At 38.5% G+C, this 16,999-nt stretch overlaps 1 protein-coding gene across 3 annotated transcripts in view; it reads right to left on the bottom strand.

Moving 5' to 3' along the window:
* LOC118235617 (vacuole membrane protein 1-like) overlaps positions 1-16,999 on the bottom strand; it is a 64,488-nt gene that overhangs the window by 14,049 nt on the left and 33,440 nt on the right. For all 3 annotated transcript variants that reach the window (XM_035433142.1, XM_035433140.1, XM_035433141.1), the window contains 3 exons: positions 13,477-13,557; positions 12,816-12,932; positions 9,298-9,359 (listed from right to left, as the gene is read on the bottom strand). In XM_035433142.1, the coding sequence (XP_035289033.1) occupies positions 9,298-9,359; positions 12,816-12,932; positions 13,477-13,557 (260 nt within the window). The remainder of the gene's footprint in view (positions 1-9,297; positions 9,360-12,815; positions 12,933-13,476; positions 13,558-16,999) is intronic.

Below are 16,999 nucleotides of genomic sequence, written 5' to 3'. Positions count from 1 at the left end.
GCACTTGGACATACTTTCAAAGCTTGCGTGTACATAGGACACCGGAGAAACAAGGGTCTTCAAGCCAGCTATACTGTACATCAAGTGCCCATTCATGTGTGAAAATGTCACTGACACTGATGTCAGCGTGTGAAAGGAACATTCTGGAAGGAAACGGAATCTCTCCACTGTAAAACTGCTTTCCTGCTACTGAGTATACCCACACTCCAAAACATAAGGCAAGGACTAACATTAAGATTAGATTTCCGGTGAAGTAATTGTTTTAGTAATGCTTTTACTTTTACTAATCTTCATTAATTACTTTATCACAAAAATAACATTATTGCAAAGATTAAATGAAGATTTTAATACCAATACTTTCACACTTGCTTAAAATAAATCACTTTCATTACCATTTTAAAAGTGCTTGACTGCACCATTTTACTCATCATTTAGAAATCAAGATAAAATTACTAGAAACAACAATACATTCTGTTCATTTTCAGTAACAGGCATTTTTTTTTTTTTTTTATATTTCAGTACAGTCTACCACCCACACACCTATTTATAGAAGCAGAGTTCTTGTTTAACTGCTATTTTTTAAACACAGGTATGCCTGGGCAAGACCTGTTTTTGTATACAAGAGAAAATGTTTTTATTATTATGACGATTATTGCTATAATTATTTGTTTTTTAAAAATATGTGTATATATATTACAGGTCTGGAGCAACCCTGAATCTACATACTGATAAACCACACCAACTCCGCAGCTCTCTCATCCACACATACCTTCAGAACGGGCCAAAACGCAAATGAATTCAGTTAGCCTCAAAGATCCAAGTTTCAAGGCAAAGCCGTCTTTAAACTTAGATTAAAGCGGCTAGAACCAAGGAGGCGAGTGATCTTAAACCAACGGCCGACTGATGTCACCGTTAAATAAAAAGGCACAGTTTTCCTTCCAAGAATGTGCCGTAGTTTTTTTTAGTTTTTCGGTTTAAACTTGGGATATGAAACTTGGTGTGATTCAGAGTGGCGGTGGAACCACAGAGTCGAGCGAACGTGGGAGGCCGTCATCTGATCGCTCCTCGTGATCGATTACGGCTCTGCGATTCACAATGCAGTCAGCCGGCCTACGGTTTTTGCGACAGGTCACGTGGTGTCGGGGAGAGGCTGCGATAGGCTGACTTCCAGTTCACAGTTAAAAAGGTGGAAAAGACAGGGAAGATGTTCTTAAGGACGATCACTGGATCTATAGCACGCTCGCCGCGCTGACACAGGAAGGCAAGAAGCAGTCCAGTAATGCCACAAGTTATTTCACCACAGAAGTGACGCAAATTCTCATCTTGGGCCAAAGGCTGGCGCATGACACCAGAAGCCCATGCCCTTGCATGCGACAAACCCACATCCCCAATCACTGGGCTAATTTAGCAGCGCAGATAATAGCATAGTGACGAAAAAAGGGGGAAATGGCTACAAAAATGCATATTTAAATTGGGCATTGCAAACATGGTACAAGCGATACATTGCAAGAGTTGGTTCCTGAAATACATTTCATAAGGGTATAAAGTCAACCTGAAATATAAAGTGTATAAAAAGGGTATAAAGTGTTTGAAATAAATTACTTAAAAGTTCCATTAATTTTACATTAATATATTAGGATATATATTATTGTTAAAAACGAGTAGACATTATTCATGAATTTCCCCTCCAGATCAAAAATACACTTTTGCAAATGAACCCCAGGACAAGTTTTCTTTTCTGGAGATGAACACTTGGTGCCTTCTAGGGGGGTTGTGTCAGAACATGAAAGCATTTCCAGTTTTTTAATAAAACAGTCACATTGGGAAAGGGGTATGACATGCAAAGCACAGATTCGGCAAACAGATAAGGCCATGATTCATAAAGGCTCGAAACAGTCACCAAGAACTGATCACTGAAACAAAAACATTATCTAACACCTAGGAATTTTCAGCATTTACCAGACAATGGTTGGCTACATAGTTTCAAAACGATTCTTTTATAGCGCCTTTCACCCCCCCCCCCCCCCCCCCCCCCCCCATTTTCTTAACTGAAAAGGACAGTGGGCACCAAAGTCGAGTTTTCACATGCAAAATGAATATTTGCCCACGTCTTCCTTTTGTTGTTTTAAGCCAAGACATCTCACTTTTGAGAGGATCTTTATGTGTCATCCAGATGTTAAGACTGACTAAGATTAAAAACAGCTTCTTAACAGCTTCAGGGGGAAAAAATACCCCATACCCAGAGTAATCAACCGGAATAATGTAACAGGTCTGTACAATTAATAAACTTAATGTGGCGAAGACAATAAAAAATAAGTGTAGATGGATACAGTTAAGTGTATAAATATGAAAGGGTACTGTGCAAGCTGCCAGTTTTCAGTATAAACATTTTTGCCGAAAGGATCCCCAAAGTTACTGGCTTAAAACCCCAACCTCAATACAATGGTTTATCGTTCAGCCCTAAAAACAGTAGTAAAGAAATGTCTAAACTGTGATATACAAGTAGCAATTTCATGCTGAAGTGTTTTGCTGTATTGAATAGCTGCACTTACATTACAGATCTATACATTTAATACATCATAAAATGTGAATAATTACAAAGCTCACAATATTACCAAAAATGTGAAAAGGATTATTTAATCTGAAAGTCTAAAAAGTGTAGGATAATTTATGAAATTTGGAAATGTAAAAAAAATATTCAAAAGGGAAATATTTATTCTATTTTGGTGATGAATCCCTTAAATTCCTTCAGAGACCACGGCAGGCACCAAGACCTCCATTGGGTAACCTTAGCGCAAAACAATAATGAATAATAATGACTAAGTAAACAAATGAGTAATAAACTGATAACTGAGATAAATTGATTCCACCTATAAAATTAAGCACCAAAGAGTGAATTACTGCTTTTTTAAATAGCTTCTTCACAAAAGGGAAAACACATGTACAGGCAGAATCCAAGCAAATTCATCTTTAACCGAGGACTACAACACTGGAGAAGAGTGAAATCTTCACTTAGTTAAATGATCACTTCCTAACTTTTTTCCTAATAATTTAGTGGGCAGCTTAAAAATCTTTTCATATTCGTTTGTTCTCATTCTTCTTATTATATTTCTCCATACATTTACTCTTTGGGAGAAATGAAGCTCAGATCCCAACGAAACGTGCAAAGAAATAAACTGTAGGTCATTGAAGATACTGTATTTTCTTTGAAGATACAGTATATTCAAAGAAAACAAAAAAAAAACGAAAGCTTTTAAATTTGCATATTTGGTTTATGAAACATTCTATTGAACACACATTTAAAACAGAAGGAAAAACTTACTGATACACAGATGAGGAAACCTATTTTTATTTTAGTTGTTAAAGAGCTGCAGGCACGTGGAACTCAACTGCAGAAGACATTTCATACACTGTTTGTAAACGAACTCCAGATAAATATTTCTTCCAGACAAATGCAAGTAAATACAAAATATATATTTCCATTTAGATATTAACAATGGTTATAAAAGCATACAGATAAAATTTAATTTAAATCAATAATAGAAAATATATGAAAATCAAATTAGACTTATTTGAAAAAAATAAGATTTGATGAATAAACAAGGCAGTCCTCAGCTTTGAGTTTTCATCTTCAGGTCCAAATGGGGTCTTAAAGATAGCAATTCACAAAGAATTTTCTGCTAGTGAATGCAGAATTTAAAACCTGAAAACTAAAAACTCATTGATCCATTTTATTTTAATTGTAGATTTGACAGATGTTTTTAAAAAAGGTTTTACCCAAACCTTTTAAAAAGATACATTTCCATTTTCAAAAAATATGGAGAAAGAACAGGGGAAAATCTGAAAAACATTTTATTTAATGAATTAGTTGTCCAATGTCCTTCGGTATGCACTTATTATACATCGCTTTGGATGAAAACGTCTGCCAAATAAATGTAATGGTTTTTTATTTTTATTTTTTAAACCTGCTTTGAGAAGCTGCTTAAATAAAACTGGGTTAATCTGTATGTTCTTCAATTTTATTTTTTATTGCTTTTGGTGCTATAAACATTTCAAAACCATAGCTGTACTCAGTGGCAGCAAATTACACTTGCTTTGTATGTCGAAGAAATACAATACTAACAAACAATCCAGTTAACAACTGATGAGTCATGCAAAAATAAATACAAAAGAAAGCCACTTTCACCAGTATTGAAATTGAATATCCAAATCCTCACAAGTGAATATTACAAGGCAATACCTGCATAATGTTCCAAAAGCAAAGATGAACACAAGTACAAAAGTCATATATATTAAAAATTCAGAACAGTGCTGCATCTGAACATTATTAGTTTGCAAGCAAATGCGTATATGATTACTGAACTTTTGAAGAATCATTTATAAATGAATACAGTGAAGCAGGATTTCCCTATTGCTACAATGAGATCAGTAGCAATTTGAGTGCACGTTCCGTGCGATCAGGTAAAACACAAGCAATAATCTATGAATGATTAACTTTACATAAATACCTAACATGCACTGTAACACATAATACCACCTACACATGCGACCCCATTCATTAACCACTCATGCACTCATACTGATACTGCCAAACTACATACCAACCCCACCCACATCACAGCTACAGATTACTACCCCACCGCACCCCAAACCCTTCTATAATCCACCATGTCAAATTCACTATTGCTCATGACGTATAAAGTCATAAATTGTATAAATCAAAAAGGTCACAAATATTACTTCTGCTGTGCTTGCATTAAAAAAAAAAAGTAAAATCCATTTTACTCTTTACACTGTGCTCTGAAATTCCATCTACACATTATCTGTGACTAACTAGCGGTCCGCCAAATAGACTATCAAAATAAATGGTGGCACAAAAAGGACGGTAAAGTATCAAATAGACCCTCCATAAGCGTCATAATATCCGTTTCAATGCAGAACCACCATGCTGCTTTCCATTATGCTTCATAAACCAAAAAAACCGACATGAATTACAGCACACCTCACATAGGAAAAACTGGACAAAACAGGAAAAACAGTAAAAGCAAAAAACCTCAATACAAGCTGCAGCAACAAATAAAACATGATATGCAAAACGCTGGCAGTATTTCTTAAACGTTGTTCGACATTGTAAACATTGTTTTTGACGTTTTAAAACCTAAAACGCTAAACAGGTGCATTCTCTGTGAGGGGCACACAATTAGAAAACAAATGGTTCTGTACATGCTCTAAGTTCCACTTCACATGGGGGGCAATGGCCCAGGAGAAGGTAGGTCTGGGGCTAACTGACCTAGCAACAGGGGGCCACAGGGTCTCAGGACCTCAGGAGCCCAGGAGCTGGACCTCCGCAACAGACCGCTCTGGAATTCTGAACCACCACGGCGCACGGCTCCAGGAAACCATGGTGATATACGGAGATGCTACAGCCCTGTGAGCCCTTTTGTGCTCGTCCTCCTGAATTACGCCGCCTGTTGTGCCCGTTTCAGGCTCTCACAACAGACAATTTACACGTCTTCTGTTGCTCTGACTTCTGCGCTTTCACACCCGACCGTTTTATCACAGCATCACTCCACTTGTCGCTATACTGTAGCTCAGATGGTGCTCTTTGTACGCGGTTCAGTGCCATGTTAAATGGGACACTGTGTTCAATGCGTTTAATGATGCTTGAACAAAGCTAAAGGAACATTTACACAGTAATGAATCTATACTCGACTGTATTCTGTTCAGCATGTGGTGACGAAGCTTCAGATGGAAAAGCCTTGTCTAGGTTTGCACGGCACCAGAGCTCCTTCTGGAAAGGGTGCGACCCGTACACGGAGAAGGGCGAGCTGCCCTCTAGCCTACAGCAAAGCTCGAAATGCATGTCCATTCAACGTACGTGGAAAGTCGCCGTGTCGTTTGCTGTGTCGTCTCCACAGTAACCAGAATGAACATTTATAAGACGTCGCAATCCAGACATTGCCGACATACATGCGTCCTCACTCTGTATTGTGAATCAGGGTGAGTGAGAAGGCATCGTTAGGCATTTAACAATATTTCGCTGGTCTCGGTCAAGATCGGCAGATACTCCACCTAACGTGGATGTCCGCTGGATGTTGACAGGAGAGCCAAAAATGACGAACCTGTTTTGGCATAATCTGCTTGTCTGTACAGCGTTGCTGGACATCACTTGCCGAGAGGGGAACCACATTAAAAATATCTCCGAACCCTAGTGGGTATATTTCAATAATACCCAATCACTGAAAATGTGCTATAGGTCACAACTATCAGAGTTGCAAAGAGTTAACTGTCCTATTATGGGGAAATTGAATCAGGGAATGGAAAAATTGCACAAAATGGGAAAAATCCTTTTAAAAAACACACACCGTTTCCTCTCTTGATATGGGAAATTCTCTTGTTGACTTGTTCTTGTAGTAATCCTGATGACATTTACAGCAGTGCCATAAGATGTTTTTTTTTTTTTTTTTTTTTTCCGCTTCAGAGTATTTTACACCCCTTTTAGCATAAAGGGTTTTCAATTTCGGGTGGGCATATCTGATTAAAAAATGATATTTAAATGACCTCAGTCCTGAAAACTAAAGAATGATGTAATTATTGAGAAGCAATGCAATTATAAATACTCAGCATGGAACATAGCCTACATATTCTCAACACAAGCTGGGTAAAAGGTGTCTGAAAATAAAAAGGCTCTTCTGAAGGAGAACTGTAAAAAGACAAATATGTATCGAAAGACTGGTCAGTTAATTATCTGTTTTGGTCTATTGATGATGGCAACTTTCTCAGACCAAAATAAACAAAAATAAAAAATTCAGGTCAGATTAGAGGTCAAGTCTTCCATACCATATATATTTACTTTATAGATTACCCCTACAAATACAGTAAAAGGTCTTACTTTTTAGGGGCACATTTTAAAAGCGCCCATTTTGTAAAAACAACTTTAAAAAGTAACAACAGATTATCCCACAATAAAAATGGTTTAATTAACGGATGTGCTGAATTGATAATGCAATACGTTAAGTTTTAACAACAACAAATCCTTCACAGATTGGACTGACCTCAATAGGTTATAGTCCAAAATGTTTAATTATGAAAATAAATAATTAATGATTTAGTAAATACGGGTCACCAAAAGCTAAAAAGTTCAAATGAGCCAAAAGAAGAATGTTTGAACTGTTTAATGCCACAGACACATATGCAGTGTACTGTGAGGGAAATTCATTCCAAAATGATTCAGTCCAAAACTCCTCACACCTCCACCCAAGTGAAAAAAAAAACCCCAATGAGGGGAAAAAAACCCCCAAAACTTCATACTGGAAATTAAAGGGTTAATGTGTGCTACGCCGCGCATCATATCCTCCTATTCGATTTGGGTCGAACCTTCAGCGCGTCGGTAAAGGTGAAAACCCCTAAACCTTCATGGTGGAAGGGCCTCCGGACTGACGGTTATGACATTTTGAAAGGGGGAATTTCTCAGGACCAAAATGACAGGTTTCTGATGAAAACGGAAACTCATCAATGAGCCAGGAGCCGAGCCCCAAACGGCTCAGAGGCTCCAGCAGCCCCCAGTTTCCCTCTCAGGGTCTGCCCCCATCATAATATCTTATGAGCGACACTTTAAAAAAAAGACCATTTTTAGGCATAACAGTATGTTCCCTGAAAGCTCTCATAAACTACAACAGCGCGCTGTTTTAAACATTTATAGGTCTCTCGATGGATTAAATAAAAGAGACATCCGATATGCCAAAAGAAACTGATGTGTTGCAAGACCCCACGCCATTTCCATCTGTAGTCACATCATGTTCTTTAGAAAGCACGAATGCTTGTTCTGAAATACAACCTAGGCAAAATATTTACACATTTACAAAACGTTTATTTCCCTCGGTTTTTTTTTTTTTTTTTTTTTTTTACAAATTAAAAAACACAAAGGTATTTCAAGCTTCAATCTGATTTGCAATTTAACTGATAATTGTATATCAAAGTTCCTGTGGTTAGGTTGCGTGGCACTTTAAAAACAAAGAACTGATACTACAGAAAACTACAAAGAGTAATCACTGTTTAGTTCCTTCCAAAAAAAAAAAAGGTCACATTGGCTGTGAGATGATGCAATCAGAGCATGAGATTTCAGCATCACAGCGAATCAAAGTTCACAGACACGTCATGTGATCTGGGACAGTCCCAGCAGCAGGTACTGAAGGGCATCGCTGTCTGCTAAAAGGTCAACCCTCAGGATGCGATTGAGAACCAACGCTCTACTACAGCTCCACCGCACTGCTGCCTAACACACAGACCTCACGCGGCGGCGGAAGCATCTCCACACAGAACGAGCGAAGCCGCGGGCCGCAAGGGCAGTGACCGCGGCCCAGGCGGGCCGGGGGCGTACCTGCGATAGGTCCACGCGTCACCTCCGCGAAAAAAACCGCGTTGGCGGCTTTCCGCTATCAACAGGCCGAGTCTTCTGAGGTTCTCAGACTCCCACTGAAAACCCAGGACCAAGCGAACTAGCCCAACACCTAGCCAGCGCGCAGAGAGCGCAGCGGCATGCAGCTAACGCCTCGGTGACTGTTGGGTGTACGCTGTCAGCTCTGCGATAAAGACTGTGACCCAAAAAATCAAGAGGTAACAGACAAAAACCAGAAAGAGAACCACACCAGAGGTTTGAGGCCTCAAAGCACAGAACCGGTCCTATACAGTCATTCATCCCAAAATACAGAGAACAAAGACAGTATATAGCACCCTACCGTAAGCAGCATCTTCAAAACAATCATACAATAAAGAGCCAAGTATGCATCATCACAAATATTAGCACAGACTAACCAGGGGGTCGACTCTTTCGTTGCCTCTGATTTAAATTTTTCCTAAGTACAGGAGGCTCTGGTTCGTGACAGAGTTTCCAGTGATTCAAACTGAAAAAGAGAGTTTCCACTGAGAACATAGCAATTTTCAGAAGGTGCATCAAATTGGTATATTTCAGCATCGACGGAAGGGAGACGTAACTGCCAATGTTAAGAACATCTAGCTGACCATCTGGTTAGCGTGTAGCAATATCTGTAGCGTCGTCCATTAAAGGAAGCACACATTTTAGCAGTATTCTCACCAAAACATGAACAGGTCGGCCAGGCTTGCCTGAGAGCGGTTTTCCCGCCCTGTGTCGAGGCAATACCAAAAAAGGGAGAGTTCTGTGCCTGTCTGAAGCCCTCTTTCCACCTCATCATTTCCCATTAACCCTTTCATGCTCAGGCCCCACGCCGCCCACCGCCTCTTCACAGACCCATATTACTCAGTAGGTAAATTACTCACCCAATCAGGGACACCATCTGCTCCACTATGTGCTTGCTGAACGTTATGATAACAAACAATTTCTGTGGAAAGGTGGGGGGGGGGGTCGTGGAGGGGGGAGAGAGAGGGAAAAATGGTCAGTCAAAGGGGAACAGGGGGGTATGAGACATCACATTCGCGGAGGCCTGGTTGTTAATGCCCCCCCCCAGAGATCCCACACTTAGGAGACTGAAAGGCGGACATTACAACAGCAATGAGACAGTCATCAGTCATTAGCAATGAAAAAGAGGTCTGCGCTCCCTGACACAAAGTCTGCCAGGCATTCGGGTCAGGAAATTAGTTCATTCTGGGGAGGGTGAGGGAGGAAAGGTTTCAAAGGCAGCAGAGGAGGTGAGGGAGAGGATGGTGAAGACTGGAGAACAGATGACATCACAGGGTAGCCGAGGCACGAGAGGCACTGCCTGGGCAAAACCGGGCTGGAGACACCGTCCTGTGCTTTGACTGGAACTTGATTAGTCAGAGCCCCAGGCTGGACAATAGAGTCCGGAGGTGACTACACGTTTCATCTGAGCGACTGTGGAGTCACACACCCGTCTCTCATTTCCCTTCTGCCCTGACGGCAGCAGCCATCTCAGGAGCAGCCATCTCAGGAGTCGCTCGGGGCAAACAGCTCAGCTCAGAAATAAGGACACATTCAACCTCTCGTTTTTAGGCCAAACCTCAGGTCTAATAACCCTCAATCCGTATTTATGGAAGCGACAGAGTCCCACCTTCTCCACAAAGCAAACAAAGGGAGGGGTAGCAGAAAGAGATAATCTGCTATCACAGCGGTCCCCACGTTAACAAGACACATTTTTATTTCTAACCGAAAGCAGTTGGTTGACCATAGAAGTTTAGGCTAAACATGAACAACAATTTCTCAAATGCTTCTGGATATCATCTCCAAACTGCAGGTTGACCATAGAAGTTTAGGCTGAACACGAACAACAATTTCTCAAATGCTTCTGGATATCATCTCCAAACTGCAGGTTGACCATAGAAGTTTAGGCTGAACATGAACAACAATTTCTCAAATGCTTCTGGATATCATCTCCAAACTGCAGGTCTGAACTCCACCAGGACAACGCTTGATTGAGTCTGCCCCATCAGACACGTGCAAAACAAAAGAACATCGTACGGGCTTGCTGAGGAACTCCACACTGTAGGCGTATTATATATTAATTACTGGACGAGCTTTCACCCTGGTGTTTCCACTGTGATCAAGGAAGTGCCCGGAATAAAAACCTACAACTAAATTAGAAAATTTCAATTCAATTCAGTTCAATTTTACTTGCATAGGGCTTTTCACAGAGAACTTTCACAAAGACACTTCACAGAGTAGCAAGGCAAGAGAAATTTTCTGGTCATTCCTTTTTGTGTTAAACAGCTAAAGATTAATGAGTCACCCAATAACCCAATCAGCCTAAAATATACAAACAAAAAAAACCGAATGAGCTTTAGTCATACTTTGTTGAGTTTATCGCACTAGCAGTGTCAGAAACACAGTGCAAAGGCAGCTCTGACAAACACCGCGAGGGTGATGGTACACAATTGAGAGGGCGGATAAGTAAAACGCGAGCGCGCATCTTCCGAGCAGAACAAGCCAGAGAGGGGGAACCTGGACCGTGATTGGTTTTTTTTGACTCATTGTTCCCGGGCAGATAAAGATCACAGGTAACTACTTTACATGCACGAGCAACAGCCACCTCTACTAAATGTTCCTGATTTGCCATTTCTTCCGCCTCTCCCAGTGAAGCTTGTCCTTAAAAATGACAATCAAACTTCTTCCTTATTGGCAGGCCTGACAACTCATTGAAAAGGGGTAGGCCTACATGCACATTTACATTTAGTACAGCAGAGATCAATGTTAAAGATGACTACGTTTTAATGAATTTAGAGAGTTCGCTTGAAGACAATGACACAGGATGAAGCTCATATTCCAAGCCATGCAAAGCGCCCGGTGCAGGGGGTTATGCAAAGCAAATGAATCACCTATCGGAATGTCGCTCACACAGTATCCTGTACCGCGCATGTGGACAGGCATCAACACCCAGAAAAAAAAGCCAACAATAATTCTCAGGGAAATTAAACAAAGACCCACGTGCTGAGTTCATTCAGAATGGTTCAAAGACACCTATCCTAATGAACGTGGGACATCGTTTAACAAAAGGTGTCTTTACTGTTCGCGCCGGTGTAAGGCTTGCGGGCTCTGCGTGTTTTCTTGCTTGTACTTCCAAATAATTTTCATTCACGAACAGATTGACTGTTACGGATTTTCAAGCAAAACTGATTTGTTTAGCAAATGTGCACCAGCTTAATGAAACATCAGAGACTACATTACACAAATGTAATACAGAGGGTTTCAAACTGTGTGCGTGTGTGTGTGTGCGCGTCTTTGTGTATGCGTACGTGTGTGTGTGTGTGTGTGTGTGTGTCTGTGTGTATGCGTACGTGTGTGTGTGTGTGTAGCCCGCTCAGGTTTTGACACACCTGTATCCCCCACTGGGGCCTACATGCCGTTGAAACTCCGGACGACTTTTGATACATTCTCAGAATGTTGAGCATCACAGCTACCCTGGTCCCCTGATGATGTCACCACACACATATATAGGACACTGCTCATCTTCTCCTGTGCTTCACATACCACCATACCAAAGCTATATACGCGGAACCATACCGTCGCTCCACCATTATGTCAATTACCACAAGTTTAAATACAGGGCAAACTGGTACATCATGACTGGCCTATGACTCACCTACGAGAACATTCCAGATTAACCATACAGTTATTTTCTCTATATGGCCAGAATTAACAGACATAAAGACAATGCCACAATTTCCTGCAGAGATAGTGATAACTAGCGTTATCACAGCTTTAAATTATTTTTCACCTTTCAAGCAAACAACTACTATAGGGAATGATTTAAAACTTCTGTTGGTTCATATCAAATGTAAAAGCCATTGAGTGTAACAACTCACAGCACAAGAGCTGACTGTATACTGTTTGTAGGAACTTTTTAATACAACACTACGTATCTTTGAGTACAGTTCCCAAAGCGCACAACCTGCATCAGAAACACTTTCCAAGTGAGCTGTGGCTGTTCAGCTGCAGCTTTCACAAAATGGATGACCTAAACTGTAACTCAACTACACAAAATGGCTCCTTTGAAGTGATGGAGGAGTAAAGGCTTTCATTAATGAATGTTTCATATTGTGAAACTGCCTTAAAAGTTCTTAATAAGTTTTTGCAATAATACAAAAGCAGTAATACCAAAAATAATTTTTTTAAAAACGTTTTCCAATTTGATTTTTAAAATCTTGCATGGCCACAGTTCTCTTGAGTAGACAGGGTTACATCAGCTGTACTACACCAACTAAAAACTGTAGACACCCAGGCACAAGCTTCGCTTTCCTAACACCTTCTAAAAGCTTAGACAAGGTCCCCATAAATCTACAAAACGTAAAATTAAAAGTTAATTCTACTATGAACAGTTTCTTACCTGGATATGCATTTTGACAACGGCTTTTCCAATAAGTGTCGCCCCAAAAAAAGTCCAAAAAGGCACCAGAAAATGGCCACATGTTATACCAGCCAGATCAAACAGCGGGTTTGGAATCTGAAAAACAAGTGTGTACATCAAGATTGACCACTATGATTAAAAATTAAATAGTATCACAATGTGAGTGTGAGTGTGTGTGTGTGTGGGGGGGGGGGGGGGGGGTTGATTCATTCAGCACCAAAACTAGGTTTCATTAGTATCATTTCATTAGTTAAATTCATTAAAATCCAATATAGTCAGGAAATGATACAAATTAAAGTAAAACAGAAAATACACTTTCATTCGACACTGAATTCAGGTCTGAGGCCGTTGATTTAATTGTAAGTTTTTGCAATTTGTGTCAAAAAGTGGCAATGCTCACTATAATTAATAATTTAGCATACATTTTTTATTTGTAAGGCATCATTATGAATTGTAACTTTGTGGTTTTCAGCTGGTAATGAAAGTTCTGATTGCTATGATTTTATGACACAAAAACAAGCCAGACAAAAATAATGCAACATTTCGCAGAGGACTGCATCAAATACATTTATAATTTTAACAAGTATCCATATGCATCATCAGTGGATTTACACTGTTTTAAATATTAGAATAGACTTACCGAGGCACATGTGAGAATTCCAAAAAATCCCACTTTCTGTACCATCTTTTGGACAGCCAGTTTTGCTCTGGTGGTAAAGTCCTGGAAAGGGGAAAAACAACAGCCATGAGGAAGGAATAGATGTTTTGTACAATATAAATTAAGGAAAAGAGGCCAAAAATGTACATTTTAAAATACAATATTTTGTTTTTTACTTATTCATCCAGCAAAATCCCAAAGAATATAAAATGACCGTACAAAGGACTGCATGTTATCTAGATTTGTCCTTAACTTTGAGAAGTTAATGCAAGCTCAAACTCAGTTTGGCAAGTTCGTTTGAAGTAAAAAGGATTGTTGCTTTTAATTGTTAATGACAAATGGTGATTGAATCCCAGCTACAGTATAAACATAATTCTAAAGAAATATCAGTACACTGTAACTTAAAAAACAAGCATATTGACAATGGAAACTGTCATTTCAATTAACCCCACACTTTGTAAAAAATCAAGAGTAAAAAATATCTTATTGCTGAATAACTGTAATCCGTTTAATTATTTTAAAAAACACTGTTGCAAGATAAGCATAATCAAAACTTCATATTGTGCAACTTTTATGTTCAAAACAAATTCCATTCTTTTGACTGGTAAGCCCTCAGCCCCCAGAAACATACTTTTTAAATGATGAGTTACGATCTTAAAACATACAACTTAAAAACATATTTATAGTGCTTAACACAAAACAATGTTAACCTTTTCTTCATCTGATCAAAATATTCCTTGGCCAAATGGTATGAAACATTTCTTCAAAGATATTTTAATATATAAAATGTTCAATCCCCAGAGTGATTTGAAATACCTTTACCCGCATTTTATTTTGTTGATAAATAGTAAAGCGAGGTAGCAAAATGGCCAGTTTTTTAATACTTTCTGAAACTGTCAGTGGAGCTAATGGGGGTAGAGATTTTTTTTTATTAAATATGATTTAAAGAAGTTTCATCAATGCTGTGCTAAACTGTGAGCCAGACACAGGGTGTGAGGAAACTTCTTGTAATTAAATACGATCTAAGGAACAAATGTGTCAACATCAGTGAATAAACACACCGAACAGAGCATTTTAAACCCAAACTATTAAATATGAGTGCGCAAAGGATAATTCTGTTGAATGATTCAACCATTTTCCACAAATCATGTTAAATTACATGTCTAAAAATCCAACATATATGCACAAATTCTTTGGTGTGCTAACACAAAAATACTGAAGACAAATATTATTTTTGACAGTATTGAGGCTTTTCAAGTTTGTACTGTTCCGATATTTCCATTTATAAAAGGAATTTGGAAAATGTTTGCCAACGTTTTAAAAGCAATGACTAAGAGCAGGAGCTTCTTCTTAGTGACTACAGATACAGTTATGTACTCACAAATATAAAAATGAACAGATTTAATAGGTTTATTCTAACAAACTAATAAGAGACATACGTCCGAATTTGTCTACACTTGAGAGAAATGCAAAGAATTACATCAGGAAATATAACACAATTCAGCATTAACTACATGTATTCCACAAAACATTAAACATGTTCTCCAACATGTGATGAGCAAGAAAATTTATTTAAAATGACATTGGTCCACTACTGGAAAATTTTAAAAATAAAAGAAGGGGGGGGAAAGAACTTAGAAACAAGCCAATTTTACAAGTGGATTATGAAACTATGCTTTTGCACGGAAGTTTTCCCCGAGGAAGCACAGACAGGTTTTAGGGAGCGTTGCCCAGTATAACAGGGATTGACAGAACGGCAGTAGACTGGTGTCTGCTGGAGTCTGGTTTTCTTGGCTCAGTAAATTCCATCACAGACTAAACGAGCACTGTTTGAGAAAGGTGTGGACAAAGACACCATTCCTCAGTCAAAGATAATATTTAAAGAAATCAAGCTAACAAATTATTAACATATTGAATTATATTTTTGTTGTTTAATTAGGAAAATCACATCAATAAATATCTAGATCATAAGATAATTTGAAATTATTTTTTTCTATTGGAGGCAGAAGTGCTTCCAGGCAATGAGACATAAACCAATTTCCGTCTGGACGAAACTGGTCAGACAAAGGTGAGACAAAAATGTATTAACCCTTACTTTTCCAAATTACACCCCACATATGGCAGGGAGACACAGTGGTATAGCAACTTAATTATTCAAGCATGAAGACATTTTTTCCCTCCAAATAACCACTTTGCAAAAATGCACTCAAGTTCTGGTTCAACTGACATTTTCCACAGAATTCCTTCCCCATAACATAACCTGTCTGGTATTCGAGAGGGAAAATTACATACCACGCCACTCATCCAGACGGTCTCTTTAATCAACAAACATTTCGTTTTTGTAATTTTTCATAAATTAATAACCAGCCCTTCCATTCACTTACCCACAGGAGTTTTTAAATCCATTTACTGAGGGAAATGAAGCACATTTGACGGGAACACAGGCAGAGACCATTTCAATGACTCAGAAGCCTCAGAGATTCCCTTTATTTTGTCCTATCAGCTCAACAAAGAGGCTCTTTTTTGGGTTAAAGAAGGACATGGAATTTTCCCTGAAATACCTTTGCTGGGAAGAGGAGGGTTAAAAGCTGTTTTTTTTAATGCCATTTCAAAATATTTTTGGCAAGAATCTGTCTGGTCTAGAAGCTTTTCTGTGAATTGACAACATGCTCAAAAATAACAGGAATCACTGTGGGCGCATTAGGAAAATGTCTATTTAAACGGCTGTTTAATTATACAGAAAACTGTTTATATAAAAATAAAACTGTGTGATTCATACTTAGCTGAATGTGCTGAAAATTAAGATGAAGGATGTGATTGAGGCAGAGATTTATAAAGCTTTTAGTGAAAGGAAAATAAATGCAATTGGATTCAATTAGAAAGTTGTGGTTTTTCCCCCACATTTCACTGTTTTCACACTCGTTGGTTGTAACTTTAGGAGAGAAAAAATAGAAAATGGAATATTAAGCCATATATGGAACAGACTTTGGTCTATGGAGAAGCTGAGACTTAAAGGTAAGAAATGTTTTCAAGCAAAACATTATATAGTCATTATATACAGAACAGAAATTAGGACAAACTGAGTTGATCTAGAAATAAAAAAAAATAAACACAATTAATACCTTTCCAGTGGATTTTAAAAGGAAATTAATTATAAAGTTTTGCCTTACAGTAGCATATGCAAGAATTTTAAGACCAAAAAAATAATCGGACATATTTTACAAACTCCTTTCCTGCCTTTTTTTCCTTGACATTAAATATAATCTACATTCAAAGCAGGCAACGATCTTTAACAGGACAATTTATTGTGCAAACTGTGCTGATATGCAATTTATCTGCTCCAACTATTCAATTTGTTTGAAACAATATACAATGAATTACAGTAGCCTACTTGAAGAACTAAAACATTGTTACTAATAATAGTCTTTTATGTTTTAATGTGCTACACTTTCAAGAATTAACCCTACTATTTAATTTGCATTTTAAAATGCCTGTTTATAATGTC

Source organism: Anguilla anguilla, chromosome 9 (genome assembly GCF_013347855.1).
Source record: "Anguilla anguilla isolate fAngAng1 chromosome 9, fAngAng1.pri, whole genome shotgun sequence".
In the NCBI taxonomy this organism is placed as follows: domain Eukaryota; kingdom Metazoa; phylum Chordata; class Actinopteri; order Anguilliformes; family Anguillidae; genus Anguilla; species Anguilla anguilla.
Note: the sequence above shows the minus strand (reverse complement) of the source record. Positions and strands in the feature narration are given on the sequence as shown.